Here is an 18,415-nt window from a genome sequence, read left to right as displayed (position 1 = left end):
CTTTATTGAAATATTGTAGATGGCGCTGTTGAGCCAGTATGCATCACTGACAGAATATTGTCATGTAGATGTGTTCAAGCCAGGACACTTATCAAACATGTGAAGTTTTGTGCAGATTGGAGCGTTTACACTAAAGTTATAGCAATTTCCTCTGTCACGGCGAAACATCAAAACTCAACAGCATGCCATGGCCACACACTTCAACGATAGCTAAATCTTTTAATAACTTTTGATCACAAACCAGACACACACTTATTTTGAAGTCATTATGATAAATTTTGTAGGAGGAGTTCGTTAAAATACAAGGCATGCAAAATCACCAAAATTGAGCACCTGTTGGGCTTAAGCTATGGGTCCAAGAGACTTTTTTGTGTGCCCTGGCATTTTACATGTGTGTACCGAATTTCATACATGTAGCTTTAACGTGGCGCGGGGGCTTCTTGGTTGAAATGTTGTGGGAGGGTCTGTCCAGCCATTCTGCTACGCCCATGCCCGCCACCTATACAATACTCCAGACTTTAAGACCTGTTGTGTGTGCAAAGTTTCGTGAGTTTTCAAGCATGTTTAGCCCCTTAAAAACAGCTTCGTACTTTGTGGCAAACAATGTCTTGTCATGGCAACGGCTCTTGATGAAAACTAAAAAGTCTCAGGAGCTATCATCATCAAGGTCTTACACCTTGGCTGACCAATTTTTATGTGTTTCTGACTAATCTGCTACGAGTAGTTATCAAAAGAGTGGCGCTTAAGACTTCCTCTTGCCAGTAGGTGGCGCTATGACTATGACTCAATATGAGCCTGTTCTTGCCTTCAGACCGGGATCCTTATCAAGCATGGGAAATTTGGAAAAGATCTGATCATGCAGAGTCAAGTTATAACACTTTGTTTGTTCATGGTGAAACATGGAAATTTACCGTGCCACCACAGCAAAGGCGTCCAGTGAAAACTCACCATTTTCACAATATGGAATCATCAAAGACTTAAGGCTTTTCTGATCAAATTTCAGATGGATCTGTTCATCCTGCTTGGTACAGCTCATAAAAGTACAGAACATGTAACTTCCTGTCGACAGTAGGTGGCGCTATGAGTATGTCTCAATATTGACACATACATGTATTCAGGATGGGACCCTCATGAAGCATGAGAAATTTGGGGCAGATTGGACAATGCACATTAAAGTTATAACAACTTCCTGTTTCACGGCGAAACATCAAACTTTGCCGAATTGCCACGGCAAGGACGTTCAACAGAAACTCAAGATTTTGATAACTCTTCATCACAAAGGTCTTGAGATAACACTGACCAAATTTGATGTTGGTCAGGTTAAAGCTCTAGGAGGAGTTTGTTTAAATACAACGTCTGGAAATGGCAAAAACTGCGCCAAAATTGCACATTATATTCACAATGGCCGACTTCCTGCTTGACTTAGGGCATGGCTCCAAGAGGCTTTTTTGTGCGTCTGGACATGATACATGTGCCTACAAAATTTCGTTCATCTATCTATCACATTTTTCACCACTTCTGATGTATGTGAAAAGTTTAACAACTTCTGGCACATTTAGGCTCTCAAAAATGCATTTGTTTTGGAAGAATAATAATAATCCTTACAATTACAAGAGAGCCTTGGCGCCGTTCAGTGCTTGGGCCCAAATTAAAGCTGCAAGCAGCGACGATCAAGCCTCACACCTTCGTGCACGTCGGGGTTTGCTGCAGTCAGGGAGATTTTATTACGGGCATGCAAATGTGTTCAGGACCAAGCTCTTATCAGAAGTTCCATGAAAGAGTTAAATATCACTTCCTGTCCACTATGTAGCGTGGCCTTCACACCGCTAGGTGCCCTGGCCCTAAAAATAATAATTCCATCAATTGCAATTGGGCCTTTGCACTGCTAGGTGCTCAGGCCCTAATTACTGTACTCGAGACTTGAAATGTTACAAATAAAACAAAAACTGACTGTACTTGTTTCAATAAAAGACTCAAATACACTTATACTTGGTCGAAAAACAAAGGAAAAGAGACGTCTTAATAAGAATTGTGTTCATGACTTTCTTGAGACCAGCTCAACTGAGCTCAGTCAGGCTTTTCTATTTATAATTTTGGTCAAAACAAGCAGAATCTTGGGTGCGTTTTAAACGTTTGAGCACCAAATTACTGATGAATGTTTAATTTCTTCTCAGGGACTTTTAAGGTCAAGTTCAACTTTCTCAAACCATCTACACTTCTCTTAGTAAAATAGAGTTAAAGCAGCACTAAATTCAACATAACTCTTACTTCATAATATAAAACATTCAATGGGACTATTATTTGATAATAAAGAAAACGTGAAATTCTTATTATAATATATAATTATATAATTATAATGCAATATGTAATGTAATATTACATATTACATTTCTACATTCCTATTACTTAAGAAACTTCATTAATTCAATACCACTACTTATCTAATTTAACTATAAAAATATGATTGTCTATGAGGTTAATAGATCAAAAGTTTAACACTTAGGTGTTTTTAAAATACCATTGCATGGTTACCATATAAACATTCATTACTTCTTAACATAAGGAAATTCAATATGATGTTCTAAACCATCTAAAGGGGGTATTTTTATTTGTGTAATAAACCAAATCTGAACACTGTAACCTGAGGTTTTTTGAATAAAATCAGTAAATTAGTATATAAACATATTACAAAAAGTAAGGAAATTTGTGTTTGGTAGATTATTTTATTTGTTGTAACAATGCTTTCTTGGCAATAAATCTTGTACCGTTGGAAAGCCTGTTTGTTTCCCTCTTAAATGGTGGCACATTTGTAAGGAACATGCAATTGTGGGATGAGCAGCAGAGCTGAGCTGAGCTTGCAGCCATGAAAAATTTGCCAAATCTTCTCTGCCAATGCCAAACAGCTTATTCTACCATTGACATTGTTTGGTGTTTGGTGAATTGGATGATTGAAGTTTGAAGAAACAAGACATATTGGCAATTTAACGAGTTATTTATTTAACAAACAGGAGCCTGAGTAGCGTGTGGAAGAACCATACACAGCCACAACAGCCTGGCACCTCCTCCTCATGCTGGTCAGCAGCCTGATCACACACTGCTGTGGGATGGCATCCCATTCTTCAACCAGCATTTGTCGCAAGTCAGCCAACATGGTTGTGTTGCTCACTCTGGCAGGAACAGCGCACCCAAGCTGATCTCACAAGTGTTCAATGGGGTTGAGGTCAGGACTGCTGGCAGGCCATTCCATCCTCTCCACTCCCAAATTCTGGAGGTAGTCTCTGATAAACCCTGCTCTGTGGGGGCGAGCATTGTCATCCTGGAGGATAGAGTTCGGTCCCAGACTGTGGAGATATGGGATTGCCACTGGTTGCAGAATCTCATCTCAATATCTTTCTGCATTGAGATTGCCTCTAATGATGACAAACCTCGTCATCATTAGAGGCAATGGGGGGGGTGGCCTCCTGGCACCCCCAGGAGGCCACCCCCCACCTTGGGGTACCAGAAGCTCAAAACAAGAGTCAGTAGCAACAGCAAAATAAGCTTTTTGGCATTGGCAGAGAAGATTTGGCATATTTTTCATGGGCGCAAGCCACATACTCAACTCTGCTGCTCATCCCACAAATGCATGTTCCTTACAAATGTGCCACCATTTAAAGGGGAAATAAGCAGGCTTTCCAACAGTATAAGATTTATTGCTAAGAAGCATTGTTACAACAAAGAAATAATCTACCAAACACAAATGTCCTTACTTTTTGTGCTATGTTTAGTTTGTGTTATCAAAAAGTAGTAGCAGACACAGCACCAGGATTTCAATTTTGGATGGGCCTTTTTATTACAGAAGTTAATATACCTCAGAAAGTACCAGGAATAACTGCAACTTCACCTCTGACTAATTCTAGCCGACATACTACAGAAAAGAGACATTCTTCATTGTCCTGCTCTATGATCTAGTAAAGCACCTAGTTACAAAAAATAGTTTGCAGATCTAATGTGTATAGTGCAAAAGTACAATAATCTCACTTTTGGAACACTTACCTTCATGTCTCAGATGTTGCAGCAGACGTGTGAATGGTGGATACTTGTCTACTGCCATCTATTTCCACATTCACGGAGTATATCAGAGATCCGAAACACCAACTCCTACACATTACATTTTAGATGAAGTGAAAGTCCACCAAAATGTCTGGATAGAACATTCATATTGTACTTGTTTAGTTAAGAAATTATTAACTAAAACATTTCATTTTACTTAAATACCAAAAAAAGTATGTTTGATGTCTTCTGTCAACAGTGTGGTCTACCAGGATGGCTTTTATGGGGCAGAAATATATGTAAGTTGACATCTTTTTATATGCATTTTTTTTTACTCTTCACAAAGTTATTCACTATTGTCAATCAGAATCATGTGGTGCATGGTGTCTTAAGCATTTGATCCAGCGCTGCACTTAAAGTCAGTTGTTGTATTTCCACCTTACTTTTGGTCACAGTCTTGTGTTCCTAATTTGAGGCAATATTTAATCCTTCTGTCTGTCCCCAGGGAGGATATGCAGCATATAGATATGCCCAGCCAGCTGCTACTGCTGCAGCTGCGTACAGTGACAGGTATGTTGGTTTCCTTTTTCCCTCTGAGGATCACTTAAAGGTAACCTGTGGAGGTTTAAATAATGAGGATTTTATTTTACATTCAACCTTTCTCAACAAGAATTGTTTGTATCCCTTTCCCCCTTTAAAAGCATACCTTAACCCTAACCCTTGCTAGACATGTGCAATGTAATGTAGATCATTCAGGGAACAGGACAAACTGAACTTTCTCACAATTATAAAAATAGTAGCAACAACTCCAACAGCAGTGCTTTTATACAGTAACTGATTAATAAATTCAATTAACTTACAGGGACAGGATTGTGGTTGCTTGGTAACATGGGTAGTCTATTTGTCTGCATATTTATTAAGGGACAAAGCCAAATTTGACCTAAGGGAAGCATGTAGAGAGAGTGAGACAACATTACTCCTGTCTTTGAGACAGGACTTAAACCAGTTTAGGGCTGTGTGAGAGTCCAACCCAGTTTTCCACTCTGTAAAGTACTGTGTGGTCAACTGTGTCAAAAGAAGCTCTAAGATCCCTGTGACAAAAAGTTTAAAGCTGAGCATTTTCAACCCATCATGAGCGGTGCACAGTTTTCTGCCTTTCTTGATAGTGTTGGGTGAATATTCTCCTGTTTTTATATAATATGATATATGGCCTCTTTTGTACCAGATGAAAACACTACTCAAATGTTTGCTGCATATAAACATGTTTTAGTCTACTACTACTACAACCCTGGTAGTATAATACAACCATTTGGAAACTAGCAACATAAAATAATATAAATCTTTAATTGTAATCTGCTGAATGATCTACATATGTCAAACTCCATTTCATAAATGTATTTAACTTTAGAGACTCACCATACACTAATTTTTTTCTCCTTTTTTGCGGGGGGATCTTTAGTGGGAGATTGCCAATCAACAGTATATGTATATGTAGTAGAAGTAGTATACAGTATCTGAAAGCTTGGAACCTGAAGATTAATTTTGGATGCAGCTCAGCACTACGTGTCGTGTTTTTCTAGTCATAAATCTATAATAAACATTGTGTTTTGGTTAGGCGCCTATTCAAATTTTGAAAGTATATGATAGTATATGATGTAGTATATATATAAGTATATGATGGCCATCCCCATGCTCAGTTATGTCTCATAAGTTGTTGCAGCAATTATTGGGGTGATACCATTCGTTACACAGATTTGGTGCAAAATTTAAACATTTTTGACCACTCGATAATTAATAAAAATGGTGAAAAATTGCTCCATAATGCCACATTAAGACACCAAGACCTTGAGGAGCACCACAGAAAAAATTGTGCTGTGATTTGGTATTAAAAACTTCTGACATTTGGAGATTTCTGTAAGAATTGCATTTTTCTGCAATTGGGTGGCAAGCACTTCTGTTCTGGAAATTGTTCAGAAACCCCCCATTATTGTCAATATACCTAGGAAAGCCAAACATCCTCTAAATGCCCTAGGTCTCTAGTTTGTGGTTATACCATTTCACAAGGCTGTGATTATCCTAGAGGTCACAATAGGTCATTTTACACAGTGAGGTCAAGTTTAAAAAAAAAATGGTCTCACTACTAACATCATCACACATGAATACAATTGGGCTCATTGAATCCACAAGAGTCTCAGCTTTCCAGTCATGCCCAATTTAGGCAGTTGGGTAAGGCAGTTAAGACTATTTAGAAATATTCAAATACACCATTTTTAGAATAGGCTAAAATAACACATTTATACTGCATGGTTTTAGCCCAAAACTGCATGGGATTAGCATAAAATGGGCATGTCTGTAAAGGTGGGTACCATTGAAAATGGCCATGCCAGCTTTTCCCTTGCTAAAATTTAGCCTAAGTTTGAAGTGTTATTTAGCCCCCTTCCTTACAAGCTAGCATGCCGACAGTAATGTTAGCAGAGGGTACAGACGCCTCCATGGGTCTCTGAGGCTTAAAGAATTAAAAATGAAAACAAGAAACAGAGGTACAGCAGGGATCTGCAACATCAGTTGAACTTAGTCTGGCTCTATTTGAGCTACCAGTCTTCACTGAGCCTATTATGGGTGATTCTGGATAACCAGTATCATTAGGCCGGTTATCAACTGGCTCAGTTTACTCTGGGTTTTCCAGTTTGGCCATGACCATGTTCATGTGAGAGAGGTAGAGTTCTTAATTACAAGAAACAAAACCACATAATATATGTGATGAAACAGTGATACCTGCTGGATATTTTTGGTTATTATGTAGGTGTAAAAACGGTGTCCAAATAAAGAAAGTAAGCTATAAATAAGTGTGATAAGTATTACATATGGTGTGATAAGTATTTAAATATGGCTGGCATTTTCATCATGTTCATTACTCTAGAATGAGAATAAAATTCAGTAAATCTATAATTTTCCATAGTGACATTTTGGTGCTGACAGGGATGATGACTCAATTTTTCAGTAATCTGTTTGGTCAGTCATCAAGCTGTTAACAGTGTTTTGATCTGATCCTCTGAATCTACTCTAGCAGTTCAACTAAGGTTATCACAGTGATCTATCCTGGTAAACAGTGAGATGGCTTTGGGATTACCAGAAAACCTGAGTTAAGCCTAAAGATAGCTGTCTAAGTGTGTATGAAGGTGCTTGGGGATCTAATCTTAGGGAGATTGTGCATGTCAGATCCGATAAGAAACGGCCACAGCCGGAGCCTGTAGGCCTCTGATAATGTAAGATTTATCAGAGGCAAGGAGCAAGTGGCAAGCTCGGGAGAATTATGAACAGAGCAGTGGAGGAGAGCGGAGCGGGTGAGAGGGACATCTCTCCACAAGACTTATTTAATTCCCTTTCTTTTTCTCCTCTCATACATTCCCTCTTTCTTGCTCTCACATTATTCGTTCTCCCTCCATAGCTGATGTGTAATGTATCCCTCTCCACTCTCACCCTTTTTCATCTTTTATACTGAATCTCTCTCATTCTATTTTTTAAGCTCTCCTGATTTAGGGCAAAGTCCGGTCAGTGAAGTGGGTTTGAGAGGAGATGAGGCAGAGGGTGGTGGGGTGGGTGTGGTGGAGGAGTTTTATTTATTGTGGGATAAGAGATGTCTTATACAGAGTGGGTGGACAGGGAACCAAGAGACACTGGGCACTATCTTATACGCAAAACAGCACCAAGCAAGTGTCTTTGCTTGTTCAAGACTGACGCAGGTGTCTTTTTCCCATCCAGCGTCTGAGCGCTCATGAGTATGTTGGTCTTAAAATGAGGTGTGGTCAGGTGCATTGTTGGCACATTGCTATCTTGAGGCAGCGGAAAGCGATTGTGCAGTTGACCAACATTTTTGTTGACCAACATTTTTGTTGGTCAACTGGTCTGAAGTCAATGGCGCAGTTTTTCACTGTTATTTTAAGGGCACATTAGCAAGAAAGTAATATGCGCCTACATAGGTGAGTGCACACTCATGTACACTCTGCTTGTTACACACACACAGACACACAGCAGTACACAAACATGCAAAAAAAATTACAAATAAAAGGATTACAATGTGAAAGATTATTTTTATAGGCTACATTAACATATTTTAAAAAATACATCATAATGACAGTAATGACGAATGAAATTGTCTAATTATTTGTCCAAATCATGGCAATACATGTAGGCATTTAAACAGACCCGTCAGGTTGAGGGTGTCTGTCAAGACCCAGCAAATGGATATCAACAATGGATCAGACACGGCTCAACTTTCCTGCTACATCAACACATGAGGAACACATGGGGAAATAAATGAGGTGAAAACAATGATTAACCCTTAGGAGTCTTGGGCTATTTTGGCAGTTTTTGCATACTTTTGAATTTGCCTTTATATATCACTTTAAAAAATGTTTAACATGCCAATGTTTGGTATCTTTTTTTTCAGCACAACATCACCTATCTGACCAGACAATTATTTTTTCACTTTGACATACTATATCATCATATTGGACCAAAAAACACACAAAATACATAAAATCCGATCAGGAAAATTGTAGTTTTTTCAACATAAGAAACACAAACATGTTCAACAAAGCATTTTAAAGGTTGCAAATGTAAACACAGATTACAAATGTGAACATATAATGGGAAAACCGAGATAAAATCAATCTATATACATCTATTTACAACAAAAAGCAGATGTAACAATAGGCGTTTTTTACTTTTTAGTTATGCCACTCTTCAAAATAGTTGATGTAAACTATTAGACACAGAACGATATTACAGGCCTTGCATTCCCAGAGTGTAGTGAGGTTCCCAAATAGTGCAAATATAATATGTCTCTCTCTCTCCCGCCTCTCTCTCTCTCTCCCGCTTCTCTCGCCCGCTTCCCTCTCACGCCCGCATTTCTCCTCCGTAGGTGCTCTTCACAGTTGGCAGTCCTCTATTCCTGAAATGTTGAATCTGTGGAGCACGATCAGCACATTCGAGCTTTTTTTTCCATTTCATCATATGACAAAAAATGACGAAGATATAAAATAAATGCGACGTCTGCCCCGTCTCATCTCGCACGCTTTTACACATGAGTAAACATGATTTTTATATCAACGTATCTCCGTTTTTACTTGGTTTATCAACACCAAACAAAAACTGGCATAGAGTTTCAAGCCAGCACTTTTGACAGAAGTTGACAGCAACCCTTAATGTGACTTTGTTTTTATGTTACGTCGTCCTGAAACAGACAACTGAAATCAAACGTCATTTGATCACACCGGTGTGATCGGCGACTCCAAAGGGTTAAACTAAAGAAGGAAAGAACTCTGGACAGGTCCTAGTTGCTGCCAGCAGCAGGATCAACACCTTGGAGACCTGATCAAGTCCCATGTATGATGATAAATTAATGATTTAAAATGTTGAACAGTATTTAACAAATAACATATTTGAGATTACAGTGATCAGGCTTCTTGTTGATCCTCTGTAGGGCAGTGGAGATGGGAAAGAATTCATTAGAAAATGAAGGATGTTTGCAACATTTGAGGCCTGCTGTATGATCCATGATACATTTAATAATAATAATAATTAATAATTTAAATGTGTGATCTGCCTGTTAAATTTGTTTCCAAAAATGCGATTCATGCTCCATTAGGAAGGCTTTGAAATTGCAGTAATTCTCTTGACAATATATATGGGTCTGGTGAAGCCCAGATAGGGTTAAGGAAGTCTGAATTTGGGCTCTTTCGCCGCATTTCCCTTCCAGTAAGTTAAATTCTGCCAGCCTTAGCCTTCTACCAGAACAACTTATTGTAATAAATCTTGAAGAATCAGGGTAAGATTGCTAGTATTAGTAGGTCACTTCACAACATACCTGACATTATCAATAAACACATCATTCACCTAAATGACTAATCCTTTAAGTATGCAGTATGCACACTTAGTGACGTTGCATTCAGGATAATGCAAAATAAAGCAGAGTTTTGGAAACATTAAGTCTTGCATCCAATCAAAGGTTGCAAATTATATTCACTGTTTAAAGTTCCTCAAATTTCATAAACCAATATCAGCACATTCTCTTTGTCACTATCTATAGAATGGTGAAGTAAGAAAATACTAAAGTAATGACTGTTATAAGCCACTGAAGTGCATAGCCCATTAGCAGGAAGAAGTGGATGAAAATTTCTACAACAAAAATATATATATATTTTTTAATTTATTTATTTTGAAAAAGACAGAGGTCATATGACAAAAAACAAGGTGATGAAGCATTAATACAGCTGTACATCAACTGTACAAAGATTAGCCATCTCTTATAATCATCCACTACATTAAAAGACAATGTTTGATTTCAATTAAATTCATTTTCAGTTTTTGTTGACATTGTCAGAATGGTGATAATTCTACTTATTTACATGAGGTTGTAGTGGGTGATGGTGGTGTGCTGGAGTGCATTATATTGAAAAGACCTAATATTTTGTCTACCCCCTCAAGGTGGACAAAATATGTATAGGCTTTGTAGCAATATTATGGCAGAGCTGTGTTATAGGATTGCATTAGATTGCACAGGTGTTCCTAATAATGTGTTTCACTGTGAAAGCCAATCTTGGTAGGTACAGTTAGGGACTCAGACAGCAGACATGAAACCCCAGAAAAAACATTCAAGGTGAGCAACACTCCATCCACAGCTGTCCTCCCTGGTGTCTAACCAGCTCTCTACTCTGGTCCTCTGGAAACTCTATAATAAAAGAAAATGTTTTGTTAAGTTAAACAGATGTCTTAAGTGTCTTAAGTAAATTAAGTGTGACTCTGTTTACTTAAACTTTTACTACACATACCTCCATGTCCCTGAGTGCTGGTACATCTTGCCAGCCTGTGACAGGTGAACAAAGTGAAGGAAGCCAGTGTGGTGATACAAGTGAGTAGACCTGAAAAAACATGAAGGCAAAATTCCCTGAAAAAGTCCCAACATATTGTCTGTCTACTCCAGTAGAGCCACACATGTAATGCTAAGTTGTGCACCAGCAAAGATTTAATAAGGTAACTGTAATATGACTGAATACAACTGTTCAACAAAGACTATTTTCACCGTTACACATGTTTGTTAGTTATTTGTAATTTATCTGTACTTCAGCACATTGGATTTGAAATGAAATCATGACTATGAGGTTAATCTTTCCTCTTTACCTTGATGGTGTTTACATCCACAGATGAACAGTGTAGGAATTGTAGTTTTAGTTTTTACTCGTAACTAAAGTCCTCCAATTCTAGCAGACCAAAGATCATTTGGCCAATTAAAACAAACTTTATCATGATATCTAACATTTGGTGTCAAACTGTTTTAGTCACAGTGTGTCTGAAGACATTTATATTTCCCCTGGTGATTCTATGTCGGACCTGAACTATAAACTGGGCTTTAGCCTTTGGTCTGATTTTCGGCAAATTACACACCTCCTCAGCTGGACTGAGGTCAAGTGAATGACAGTGCCAGTGGAGAACATCCCACTGCTGTGTCATGAAAACTCCCCAGCTGCATTTGCTGTATATTTAGTATTGTCCTACAGTTGGCAGACTACCTAAAAAAAGGGGGCTGCAGTTGTTTCACCGTACACCCAATATGGATGTAAACACAAAAAAACTACTTAAAACCAAGTCGGCACTTTCATTTCAGTCATTGTTTCATTTCAAATCAAATATACTGGTGTCAAAACAACCTAAATGTGTCACTGTCTGAATGAAGGACTCTACTCTGCTCTCTACTTACCCGCTGCTAGTTTCCCCCTGGCTGTTTCCAGGTTATCTGGTGCAGTCATAGGGTGAGTTTATGCATCGGCATACCAATGGACTCTGAAGCTAAAAGTTAGCTACAGTGGTGGGCAGGTAAACAATTGTGTATGGTTGGAGAAGTTAATACAATAAAGTTATGCACACAACAAGACCACAAACATAAAGTTGGACTCACCTGTACGTAATGTTAATTTGCAGTGGCTCAGTGCATCTCTGTAACACATGCTGCGTTTGGTTGAAAATGCCCAGGCTGGTTCCACAGCCTCCGCTTCTTTTTTTACATAGTTTTATCTCCAAAGTGTGTAAAAGAAGTTATGAATAATGTTCATTATTTAGGCTATTTGTTTACTTATTTAGTGTAGCTCTCCTTAAATTGAAGTGTAGCTAACATACCTAAAACGTACAACTTTTACTTTGAAGGTGAGCTGTCTCTGTTTCCAGCCCTCGACTTCCTGTTGCAATTTTCTTGTACAAGTTGGATAATGGAACAAGCGGACAAGGCGAATTATATTGCACTTCTTAAGACAATGAAATCAGGAAATACCTCGAAATATGGGGTTTCTCATTATACAGTGCAAATTAATTATACTTCACGTATGGACCCTATATTTAATGCACGTTTAATTTTCCAAACACAACCTGTCTTGTAGCTCTAGTGAATTCCATTTGTGCTACCCAGAGGGGTGCTGTTTCACACATCTGAGGAAACTTATAGAAAAATGGGAAATAGCACAGAATAAAATATCTCCTTATTGTCCACCAGGGTGGAAAATTTTCTTCAGCTCACCAAAACATGAAGATGTGACAATACAATAAGTTTCTATAATAGACACTGCATTTAAGGGGGACCACATGGGGGGTCAGGGCTTGTTGCTACTGGGGCACTCACCCCTGTAGTGATGATGATCATTAATTATCATCATATTACTTTTTTTTACTCTCCATATCCACCCCCACTACCATCCTTTCTTTAGGTCTCCCTCTTAAACACAGTCTAACACAAAGTAATGTGCCCATGGAACCTATTATCTTTGTCGTCCAGACCTATGTTAGCTTCTTTTAACTTTTAGAAGAAATTCAACAAACAAGGCACTTAAAGGGCAATCTAAATGAAGCGGTTTGGTAGCTCCAGAGCAAGGGGGATGGAGGGGAAGAATGGGAAAAGAGAGGGGCGTTGTGGGAAGGGATTAGTTCCAAGCCAGTGCTGGTGAAAAGACTGTAAATAAGTCTCAGGAGACAGACAGAGAAAAATACAGAGGGAGATGGCAACTAGGGGGAACCTAGAGGAGAGAGATGGAGGTGAAGAAGAGATTATGGAATGGGACACTATCAGAGAATAGTACTAGCTCTCTCCAAAACTCTGTCCTTGTTTCTTCTGCTGTCCAACTCTGTGTCCTCTTTTTCAACCTCCTTTCTTCTAAATATTTTCCTTATTTTCAGACATACATATATATATATATTGTGACATATATATATATATATATATATATATATATATATATATGTCACAATGTTGGATGTCCATGTTAAAAGTGGCCGATGTGTCAAATAATGAGGTAAACATATGCAGAAGTAATCCCTGTGCGCAAAAAGCACTGGCTTTAGACTGCTCTGAACACTTGTTTTCCAACAGCTTTTTCTAATTTCAGTCTGAGCTGACATCGGCTCATGACGTATTTCTACATATGGTCATCTACTCCACGCATAGCATGCAAGTTCACTACTCCACTCTGCTAACATTATGGCATTTTTCCATTGTTTTGGGGGTAGTCACACACAACCATGATTCCATTACACAGCACAGCAAAGTAAATAAATAAATTAAGTAAATAAATATTTTACCTGTTGGAGGTGTGCTGGTTGTCTGCAGCTCTTTATCAGACATCATCATCACTGTGGCTGTTTCTGCTTGTACGATTCCTCCCTTCATTATTTCTAACTGATCCACGCAACAAACAGCTCCAAATATGTTGTTGTTTTGACCAGTTTTTAGCAGTGCTGACAAAGCTCTGCTAATTCAGTGAAGAACACATAGACAATAAAAGTCTCCTGTTATTTAGTCATTGAAAAGATTTTAAATTGAAGCAGTAAAGCAGGAAATGTTGGATATGCATCAGCAGTAACTTTACACAACTCAGATACGTAAAGTTGACCAATCAGAACAGAGTGGGCTCATTGGGAGGGGGCCTTAAAGAGACAGGAGCTCAAATGGACTGTAAAGAGACACAATGTATACTGAGGAGCTGCATAAAGGGTAGATAAATAAGGAGTTTTTGAACAGTGAATCATGCAAAACTATTCTAGTGGAGTCCAAAAATAAAAATTTAGAGCTGGAAATGAGCAGAATAGGTCCTCTTTGATGTTCTTATTTTTCTCTCCCTACAGTCATCTACTCTTACCACTCTGCCTTTTTCTTTTCTTATCTTTCTCTCTATTTTCCCTCACTGGCTGACATTACTTTTATTGCAATCCTTTAAATACTCATCTTCTTTTTCTCATAAATTGAAACAGGTAAAACAAATCATTGCAATCACATACTCTCACCTTTACAACATACATTTATAGGGGGACATCGATTGCATTGTCATCCTATAGGCCGATTTTTAGTATGAGTGAGAGGGGAAAATGATTCTAGATCTCTCCTTCTGACCACAGTTAGAATTGATGGCCCAATGCCTTATATGTCTCGTGTATACTCATTGTAGTTGGCACTCTCTATCCATTATCAACCTATTCAATCAAAGCTAACATCCACAAGGTTCATGTCTGGTTTGAGTTGGGAAGTTGGAAAATAATTAACAGTATTTCCCAACTGATTAAATTCCCCTTTGATTTGTATTGGTTCAAAGAATCCATATAATTTTATGTTTAGGGAACAAGTCAAAAGGTCACTGAGTGTGAATATACTGATCTACTACCTCATAAACAAAAACCTCCTTCAGAGATGCAGAGCCGCCCTGACCTACCAGGAGCCTCCAGCAGGTGGTAAATAACATACAGTATATTTGCGGGAAAATAAAATCAAAATTTAAAATAACAATGAGCTTGTTCATAGCATTAAAACCACTTGTTTGGGATGTAATCATTCCACCCAAAATTGGAACTGTATTAGAACATAGAATTGGTTATGGATACATGATCCTTGAAAGCAGGCTGGATTACCAACTGGGCAAAGTAGACATATGCCCCAGGTTCACTGTGTGGCAATCATTTATTGATAATTTTATTAAGCACAAATATGGTAATATGTACCACCAAAGCAAAATATAAGCTGAAATGATAAGGGCCTTAATGCAGCTCTATTTATTTTTCAAAGCTTGAGGCCATCTTGTAGAGGATGAAGAGGTCAAAACTCCAGGAACACTTGTAGTTTAAAGAACAAGTTTATTGTGAGACCATGTCTTGGCTTGTGGCCTTCATCATGGTCATCTTGTAGTGGCTCCTAGTGTCGAAGTCTGTATTTATAACCATTATTATTTCAGTAGTTGTTAAATTATGTCCCATAGAGCATATCCCTTTATAAATATATGTTTAATTAAACTAACTGACACACACAAACCTGGGACAGGTAGTATTACATTATAGGAATACTTGATTTTCTAGGGCATCGGGCAAAATATTAAAATCCTGCCATGTGTAGTCTGCTGTGTGCTGCTGTGTGTACCTGAAGGGTACTTACAGTTATCAAGATACACACACAATGCAAAGATAGGGGGAGAAGTAGGGGGTCAATAGCAGTCATCAGCTCAAATTTTCCCCTGGATCCCCTAGAGAGTTGACCCAGCTTTGCCTTTATGTTGTAGCCAAACAATACAAGAGATGAGTAGTGTATCAAATCATTGCTTAATTTGTATGTAGTCAAGGCACATTCACAGAGTTTCTAACTCATGTCCTAATTTGAGGTGGGAATTATTTAAATCCTTATCCAATTGTGCTGCAATTGTGCTTCTATTGGGCCCTGAAGCGATACTGTCAGACTTGATAAATGCATGCCCTGATCTTTGAAATATATCCATAGACATGTGTTTAGCTACATGCTATATACATACAGTACTGTGCAAAAGTTTTAGGCACCAAAATTAAAGTAAGGATGCTTTCAAAAATAATGCTATGTATAGTTTTAATCACTTCAGCTTCAAACAAAGTTCAGTAAAGAGAAAATAACTAAATCAAATCAGTATTTGGTGTGATCACACTTTGCCTTTAAAAATGGCACCAGTTCTCCTCAGTACGCTTGTGCACAATATTTCAAGGTTCTTGGCAGGTCTGTTGTTCAACCATCTTGAAGAACAAGTTTCTGTTCTTCTGTGGATTTAGGTGACTCAGTTGCTTCTATCTCCATGTAATCCCAGACAGACTCGATGATATTGAGATCATGCCTCTGTGGGGGGGGGCATATCATCTGTTGCAAGACTCCTTGCTCTTCTTGTCGCTGCAAATAGTTCTTTATGACTCTGGCTGTATATTTGGGGTCGATGTCATGCTGCAGAATAAATTCAGAAGTGATCAGACACCTCTCTGATGGCATTTCATGATGGATAAGAATTTAAACATCTAAAGTGCCTAAAACTTTTGCACAGTACTGTATGTCTGTTGAACATCTTGGTGAAGCTACTGTAGGTTTTAATGTTTTCTGCTCATCATCATAGTAAACATTGTCTGTCTTCTCTCCTATAGTTATGGCAGAGTCTATGCAACAGCAGACCCATATCACCATACAATTGGTCCTGCAGCCACATACAGTGTGGGCACTATGGTGAGTCTATTCCCTGTTTCTTAGCTGCTGACTGTCTGAATATTGTGCCACTGTATGAGGTATCAATATGAACTATGTCTGGTGCAGCATCCTCATACTATTGTCTTTGATAACATATGACACAGCATCTGGACACATGGGTGTTTAACTTTACTGGAGACACAAGAAAAGGTCTACTGAACTATTCATACAAACTACTTAACTAACTGAACTATTTAACATAAATGAATAACTCAAATCAATCATTTGTTAATTGTTTTATTAATAGTCAAGGAAGATCTTTAACAAAAGAGCCTATTTTACTCTTCAGCTTCTTGTTCCTATGAATCATCTTTCCCTCTGAGAGACCCATTTTCATGTTTGATATGAATCTTTGCCTCTTCAGTAAATGAAAAAGGGACTTTGCGTTATTCTCAAACTCTCCATTCAGTTTCATTGACCTGAAGCTTTTTGCTTGAAATGCAACTGAGACTGAGAATTCTTCCCCACAGGAAACAGTCTCTTCACATTTTTCAAGAGGAGACAGTCAAATGGTTAATGTTTGTTTTTAGCTAGCTTTGCAGCTAACATCAAAGATGAAAATAATCTTTCTAAAGAAAGAAACAGAGCACCCCAGATGATGGGGAAAACAGAAAGTACAATTTGTTTTCTTTCATGGGTGTGGGTAGAGATTTTGTCCAAAGATTAAGGACCATCTAGTACATGCTTCGATGTGCCATGGCATATTAAAGTTGAAAGAGAAAAAGATAGACCACAAAAGTAGGAAAGAACAAGGAGAGGAAGATTTAAAGTTCCAAACCGAAGCTGTTGCTAAATGCAGCATCTTGAACTCCAGGAAGATGAGGATTGATGCTGAGTGCTGACATGCTTGTGGTGATGGAAATCGAAAGTCCCACCACCTCCCCTATTTGTCCCCCGAACACCCCTCTTCCTCCCCTAGTGCAGCTGCTAGCTAAAAGCCTTCATTAATTACGACCATTATTTCCTCTTCATTTACTTAATTAAAACAGTGGCCTGTGTTTTCCTCTCTATTACTTTACACTTTCTTCTCTTTTTTATTCAAATTACTCCTCCCTTTTTCCCCATCCTCACACATGTAATCCAAACCCATCTCTACAAATTTGTATTACTGATTCTCAGTTAAACTTTATCATGCATCACATACTGAACTGTAACCTCAAGCAAAACAAAACTTTTCAGATCTAGGTAATAATGATGAGATTGATAAAGGTAGAATTATGGGTGAATAAGTGGCTAATTTTACCCACAACTTTTCTAAATGAGAAAAACTTTAAATGTTAATGAATCTCTTCATTGTGCCTTGTGTGATTCTTGTCCTAAGTTCTATTTTCTACACAAAGAGAAAAGATGGGATCAAATTGATTAGTAATTCTATCGGGTCCTGCCAGTCTAGCTCAAACTCATATATGTGGAGGTCTGGGTTACCAAGCATAAAAGTAGAGCCAGGTTTAACTTTTTTCAGATGACCCTATGTGTTTTTTTTAATGGAGTCCTCAACATTGCTGCCACTACTGTGTCAACACAGGGGCTGTATATTTTCTTACAATGCTAATGTCTGTCAGTGCTAAGTCTTTTAGTTGAATGCTCATAACAATAATTTCTCATTTTGACCATAGTTTAAAATAAGAATTGTTAAAAGGTTGATATTGACAGTAAAAAATATATATATATATATTGTCATTGCAAGTAATTGGAGGTTTGCGGAATTTTCCAATATTGATGCTCTTGCCTGGCAAATAATCTGATCACAGCCTCAGTACCTGGAACCTGGAGAGTGATACAGATCCAGCTTTTCTTCAGTCCCTATTCAACTAAGCAGGGGGC

At 38.2% G+C, this 18,415-nt stretch overlaps 1 protein-coding gene and 1 long non-coding RNA gene across 4 annotated transcripts in view; one reads left to right on the top strand and one right to left on the bottom strand.

Annotated features, from left to right (window-relative positions):
• Nucleotides 1–18,415, top strand: part of rbfox3a (RNA binding fox-1 homolog 3a) — a 160,618-nt gene that overhangs the window by 125,179 nt on the left and 17,024 nt on the right. For 2 of the 3 annotated variants that reach the window (XM_044338737.1, XM_044338736.1), the window contains exons 8-10: nt 4,292–4,331; nt 4,538–4,602; nt 16,492–16,570. In XM_044338737.1, coding sequence (XP_044194672.1) covers nt 4,292–4,331; nt 4,538–4,602; nt 16,492–16,570 — 184 coding nt within the window. Of the gene's footprint in view, nt 1–4,291; nt 4,332–4,537; nt 4,603–16,491; nt 16,595–18,415 lie in introns of those variants that run through there. The other variant, XM_044338738.1, reaches the window with a different exon arrangement.
• Nucleotides 10,269–13,697, bottom strand: LOC122971962. Its single transcript, XR_006399597.1, has 3 exons — nt 13,657–13,697; nt 10,866–10,955; nt 10,269–10,765 (listed from the first exon to the last, which is right to left on the bottom strand). It is a non-coding gene; the product is annotated as an uncharacterized LOC122971962 (long non-coding RNA).

This window comes from Thunnus albacares, chromosome 20 (assembly GCF_914725855.1).
Source record: "Thunnus albacares chromosome 20, fThuAlb1.1, whole genome shotgun sequence".
Classification (NCBI taxonomy): domain Eukaryota; kingdom Metazoa; phylum Chordata; class Actinopteri; order Scombriformes; family Scombridae; genus Thunnus; species Thunnus albacares.
This window is presented reverse-complemented; position numbering and strand designations above follow the sequence as displayed.